Below are 6,329 nucleotides of genomic sequence, written 5' to 3'. Positions count from 1 at the left end.
GAGGGACCTAGGTGTGAGAAGGGAGGTGGAGGGGAGGGGAGGGGATCCATCTCAGGGGGAGGCTCCAAGGCCTGACACTATAATTGATGCTATGGTGTGCTTACAGACAGGAGCCTAGCATGGCTTTCCTCCAAGAGGCCCAACAAGCAGCCGAACGAGACAGAAGCAGATATTTACACCCAACCAATGGAGTGAAGTCAGGGTCCCCTGTGGTTGTATTAGGGGAAGGATGGAAGAAGCTGAGGAGGAGGGCAACCCCATAGGAAGACCAGCAGTCTCAACTAACTGGGACTCCTGAGACCTCTCAGACAGTGAGCCACCAACCAGGCAGCATACAATACATATTCAACTTAGGACTGTCAGGTCTGGCCTCAGTGAGAAAAAAGGAGCCTAACCCTGGAGCCTAACTTAAAGCCCCGGGGAGTGGGGAGGCCTGGTTGGGGGTGGGGGGTGGAGGAATGGGGGAGGAGGGAGGAGAACATCTCTTGGAGACAGGGGGAGGAGGAATGGGATGAGGGACTGTGGAAGGGCAGACCAGGAGGCAGGTAAAGACTAGATTGTAAAAAAATAAAAGTAATTTTAAAAAGTAATAATAAAGTAGTAATAAAAAATTTATAATTTTTTTAAAAAGACTACTTCTTTCTGTTCTTTTGTCTCCAGAACTAATTTTAATTTTAATTAAAATTATACACATTGTCATAATTTCATAGATAATAACCACTAGAAACACCAATTAGGTCTGCAACTATTTTTATTAATTTTATTTTTGCATTGTAAAGCACTTTTGGGGTACAATTAGATCTTTTAATTCAGTGAGAACCATTTAAACTCCCAAGTTAATTGAACAAAAGAACTATATTAGTTAGGAATTTAGGGGTGTACATCTTGAAAGTCAAACTTGAATCAACTGAGGCAAGAGATTTTATGAGAAGAATAATTAGTATTTTATGTTTCAATGATAGCAAGTCCTGGAGGACGTGTCTACATCCAGCAAGAAGGTGAGACGCCCTTCATGCTGGCCACATCAAGGGTATGTGTGGAATCTAGACACAAGTAATTCGCAATTTCACAAGTCAGAAGAGTACTGGATAGGCTACTAGCTCAACCAAAAATAAATAAAGTAAAAACAAGCACAGATTCTACAAGTTCAAGCAATACTACATAAAGGAAGATAACGGTGCAGCGTTGTAAGCTGGCATTAAGGCAGTCGTTCAGTGTTTTGGTTCATCTTCTTTCTCTATCCTCCCGATCCCTCTTCCCTTTTGCCTAGTAAGACAATAACCAGTCAAACCAATGAATGAATATTTTTAAAGCTTTAAAATAAAAGTGCCTCGATCCCTTTCTTAGCTCTCTTCCCACTTTCCCCTTACGCCTAAGTTTTCACTGGACAAACTGTCCCTCAGAGCGCACATACAGCATCGCTAGTGTTAATGGTAGAACCGTTTTAGAGTGGTCTATGTTATGGTGAGGGCTCGGGGTTGCTTCAGAATTGCGGCCTCAGACTCTCTATTATGCGTTTTCGCACTCAGGATTCATCTCCTCGTCCTGCGGGCTCTGAGGTTTGGATGCACGCTCCTGGTCCTGCCTCTTCTTCAGCTGCTGCATTTTCATGTTTAAATCCAGTAAAGTTCGGGCCAGCTGGTGGTTCTGGAAACGCAGTTCCAGCTAAAAGAAAAAATAATAAGGGATTTTATTAGTTTGCGATATAGATCAAATGAAACTGCTTTCCGACCGCACATGAGCAATAAGGAGTGGGTGGGAAAGGGAAATAAGACAGAAAGAAAGATGTATTTCTCACCTTACTCTCCCATTCTGACTTTTGGACCTGGCTATTAAAGTAGCTTTTTCTACAACAAGGTAAAAACTCAGATAAATAAATAGCTTTTGAAATGGCCTTGAAATGAAAACAGAAAGCGCTGACGCACAAAGCTGTCCGCGTGAAAAATACCGATGCACCAAAGGCTGTTTTCAAGCAATGGCGTGAGGGACCACAGTGAAATCCTTTATCTTTACGAGCTTTCTGAGCCTGGGGATAACTGCCTGGGGCCACCTGAGTGCTCCGGATCTGAGCCCATTTACTTGATTACTTGTCATTTCAAGTTTTCAGGATTTTAAATGGCCTCCCTGCAGAGTGGAAGCATGTAATGACACCTCAGAGGCACATGTATCGTTATATGTCCTTATATAAGCTAACACTTTGCACTCTAAAACAAAGCCTGTTATGTAGCAAGGCTGATTCATAACCTCCTCCAAGGGGAGTTTATGAGGCCTTTGTGTGTTCAAATAAAATTTTAAAAATTACATCTCCAAGGACAGGTTGCTTAGAAGGCAGTCCGCCAGGAAAGTTTGTTCCAGCTGTATCATAACCTAAAGCTAAAGATCAATTACTTGCATATTCCTCCAGTTGAGTCAGGCTTCGTGCGTTTTGTAAAGTAACATTTTTCTGTGCACCGTCCCGATCAACTCAGCAACAGTAGCCCTCAAGACAGGTTAATAGTTAACTGGAATAGTTAACCGCCAATACTGCAGTGGCGATTCCGTCTCAATTTGCAAAATAAAATATTGGACAGAGGTATCTTTTTATTTTCCTCCGATATTTATGGCTTTATTCTTTTGCACTTGGAACCATTTCTCTGGAAGCAAGAATTAGAAATGATGAAGAAGACAGAGATCCAAGCCACCCAGCAGAGAGAAATAAACCACACTGTCATCACCATAAAAAAAAAAAAAAAATCCCCTATCATGAGCTGGGGAGATGTCTCAGCGGTTAAGAGCACTGACTGCTCTTCCAGAGGTCCTAAGTTCAATTCCCAGAAGCCACATGGTGGCTCACAACCATCTGTAATGGGATCCGATGCCCTCTTCTGGTGTGTCTGAAGAGAGCAACACTGTACTCACAATATGAGATAAACAAATAAATTTTTAAAAGTCCCCAATCATTTACCCAAGACTGTCTTCCAATGCATGCCTCAGGCTCTAGAATCCTGCCCTGCATGGTTAGCTTCATTTCCTAGCACTGTCTCCATGCCTGCTCCTATCACAGGTAGTCAGGGACACTTCGCCAGTCTCCAAGGAAACAACGCCATGCTGAGACACGCCTCTGTCTGACCCCTGGGATTTAAGATGCACCTTGCCACTCCTCTTTCCATGGAATGCAATTAAGTATCAACAGTTGCTGAGAAGCCTCCCTGTAATCAAGGCCAGGCACAGTTGCCTCCTTCTTAATCATACAGCTATGGCCTTCCGTGTCTAGGCCTCTGATAACACAGAGACTGCATTACACCCGGTTTCTGTGGGAGGGACTCTGCTACATTTTAATGATTGGTTCTCAGTATGGAGTGCCTTGCCTCCGCATCCATGGGAGGTTCTCTGTGTCCTTGTTGAAAGACTGAGTGAATGAATGGAGGGAAGAGTGGACAAGGTGACAGATATCTGTCCTCTACCTTCTCTGCCAAGTTTCAAGGGGTAAAATCACTGATAATGATTCACCCATCTAAGTACAGGACGTGCGACTTGCGCTTATTTAGGGAATTCAAACACTCAAGGCTTTTATGTCTTTCATCACAGATCCCTTTGAGAGTCTGATGAAAGGTGTAAAGCTTCTCTGAAAGGTGAGAAAAAGGGACTTTCTATACCTGGAAAACTTTAGGTTTAACTCCAGAAATCCAAAGAACTTAGAAATCAATGCCATCCATTAGGAAGAGTAAGCCAAACAGACATAATATGCATAACAACATTAATTCATCGTTGTCCCTTAGATAAACTCCATGGTGACTGACACATAGAGATTTAGCTAATGCCCCAGATCAAAAACTATTTCTAATGATGATCCTGAGGTAAGTAACCACTCCTTTGATTATGTCTTATGATCAGTCACCCGGGCTAGGGAGTTCCTGCAGATGCTGACCTGGGCCCACACCCCAGGAAAAACCACATCTGGTTATATGCAAAATTCTCTGCTTCCTTTCCAGAGAAAAACTCTTTAATTTTTTTTCCCCTCATTTCTGTCCTCGTGCATATCTATGTTTGCATGTGTGAATGCAGGCATGCTTGTGCTACACGTGTTCCTGTGTGGAGGAGCAAGGAGTGGGCTTTTTCTCCAGTGTGCGAACTGGGGATCAGGTCTCCAGGCCTGTCCACGTGTGCCTCTAAAGCGCCATCTTGCTGGCTCAGTTCTCAATTCTCGAAATGTCCATATTTGTCCTGTTAGGCACAATCAGCTTCCAAGATCTATAATATAATAACAACAGTCAATAAAGAGTGCATATGACCAAGGCATGTCATATACTATTATCTCATATAATTATGACAGCAATCTCATGACGTTATCTCTACGTTACGTTACAGATGAGTAAACCAACTCAAGTCTACTAATTCCCGGTCTCAAAGCTGGAGGGCCAGCAGGTATTCGCAGAGCCCATGATCCCCTACCTTCCCTCACCCATTATACCTTACTCATCCAAGCCTCCTATTGATGAAGTAACTTGTTGGAATGTTAAGGGTAAAAGTGTCTCAGAGCTTGTCCAGCTTGACCTCCATATGAGTCAGCAGGAGAGGAGGAGAGGGATGACACAGACCAGCTCGGTAGTATAGGGGTTTGGTTCAGCACTAACCTCGCTGTGTGCAGTGAAGAGGTCTCACCAGGCAATGACGTGTCTTTACCATCCAGCTTTTTACCATTTTGATCTCGCATACCGTTAGATCAAACATAATTCAATTCTTATCAAATTCAAATTGTTAATATGGTTAAATTGGATTTACTATCAGGCTGCCCTTCTTAGAGCCAAAAATGAGCACGATTACCCGCTAAGGTTCCTAAACTGTTCTGAAGAAGAGGTTAGTTGTCACAGTCAATCCAGAGAACTCTCCAAGTCCCCAGTACACACCGTTCATAAGTGTCGCCATTTGAAAGTCTTTATACTTTTGTCCTTTTTAAATTGTCAAATTTAAATTTTTTTTTCATTAAAAAAAAAAAAAAAAAAGGTGATCTACGAACACGCCTCCCTGTTCAACAGCCAGTTGTTTTTCTGAATTCTTAGCAAGGGATAAAATAAAAAATAATTGTCATGACTTAGCGTTTCTTATACATCCATCTTGGCTGTTGGTTCCAATGAAATTTCTGTCTCTGCACACACAACATAGATATATACTAAGAAATTGCTATGGGGAAGCTTCTAGAAGATAGAAAACTACAGAAACATAGTGGGGAGGGGCTCCTAGAGTCTGGGCCAGTCACTGCACTGTAGGCCAAGCCCTGATCCCTGGAGCTTGTGACCTTAAGGAGGCCTCAACACCCAGTCCAGAAAAAATCGGACACCCAGGAGTGATCTCCCTCCCCGGCATCAACCCCACCCCGGGGGTCCTTCTATGGGCTACGGCTCCAGCTTCGAAGCCACGGACTCGGGCGCGCGAGCCCCGCCGCACAGCCCGCGCTCACCAGCTCCGCGCGCAGCCGGGCCAGGGCGCACTCCATGCGCGCTCGGCTCCGCTCCTCCCGCGCTGCCGCCGCCGCCGCCGCCACCGCCGCCACCGCCTCCCGCGCGCGCCTGGCGCGCCCGCGTGCCGCCGCCCGCTGGAAGGCGCGCTCCAGCTGCCTCCGGAGATGCTCCAGCACCGGGCTGGACGCCCGGGCGGGCTCTGGCGCCTCGATGCGCCAGGTGCCGCAAGGCATGCGGTGCACTGTGTGGAAGGCTGGGGACCACAGCGCAGCCCTTCCAGAGACTCCGTAGAGTCCCCGGGTCATCCTCTGTCTGCAGTGGTTGTAGTCACCCAAGCCCATCTTGGTCCTTTTCCGCAGCGCTCCGACTGGGGATTTGGTTGCAAGTTGGAGCTTTTTAAGGCCGATCGGGTCGGGGGCGGGGGCAGTTAACGGAACAGGCAGGACCCTGGCAGTGGACGCAGTTACTGCTGGGCCACTCAGAGCGCTGCTCTGCTCCTTGTCCATCTCCTCTGTCTTCTCTACCTCATAGCAACAAGGCAGGGAGGCCTTGTGACCAGAAGTTCGGACTGGACTTTTTTTTTTTTTCCCAGCCTTTTAGAGCTCCGGTTTTGAGAATGTCTGGAGACTGGAACGGTCAACCCATGCTGATAAAAGCCAAGGAACTAGTTGGGGATTAGCAACGCAAAGAAATGTTTGACCCAACGCTCCCCAGTTGCCTAATTTCTTAGTACTGTACACTTTTGAAATGGTTTCTGACTTTTTATGCTTTTAACACTAAGAGTGTGATAGAATCTAGACACCCTTCCAATCTGATGCCCAAATATTATCCACAGCCCACGGTGAGAAGTTCATTTCGGTCCGGTTTGCAAGTCAGAACAGTCTTCCTAAT

General features: G+C 45.6%; 1 protein-coding gene across 1 annotated transcript; it reads right to left on the bottom strand.

Moving 5' to 3' along the window:
• Positions 1–733: 733 nt before the first annotated feature.
• Aard (alanine and arginine rich domain containing protein) lies at positions 734–5,940 on the bottom strand. Its single transcript, XM_034517004.2, has 2 exons — positions 5,438–5,940; positions 734–1,665 (listed from the first exon to the last, which is right to left on the bottom strand). The coding sequence occupies exons 1-2, from the start codon at positions 5,777–5,779 to the stop codon at positions 1,510–1,512; spliced, it is 498 nt and encodes a 165-aa protein (XP_034372895.1). The 5' UTR covers positions 5,780–5,940; the 3' UTR covers positions 734–1,509.
• Positions 5,941–6,329: the final 389 nt, after the last annotated feature.

This window comes from Arvicanthis niloticus, chromosome 13, assembly GCF_011762505.2.
Source record: "Arvicanthis niloticus isolate mArvNil1 chromosome 13, mArvNil1.pat.X, whole genome shotgun sequence".
NCBI lineage: Eukaryota > Metazoa > Chordata > Mammalia > Rodentia > Muridae > Arvicanthis > Arvicanthis niloticus.
The sequence above is the reverse complement of the archived record's forward strand: the minus strand, read 5'-3'. Positions and strand labels throughout refer to the sequence as shown.

Bases quoted from the DNA above. Each gene is read 5' to 3' on its own strand.
- Aard (XM_034517004.2), bottom strand. From the start codon at position 5,779: ATGGGCTTGGGTGACTACAACCACTGCAGACAGAGGATGACCCGGGGA. The intron at 1,666-5,437 runs GTGAGCGCGGGC...TTTTTCTTTTAG, and splicing joins CCCGGCTGCGCGCGGAGCTG to CTGGAACTGCGTTTCCAGAA.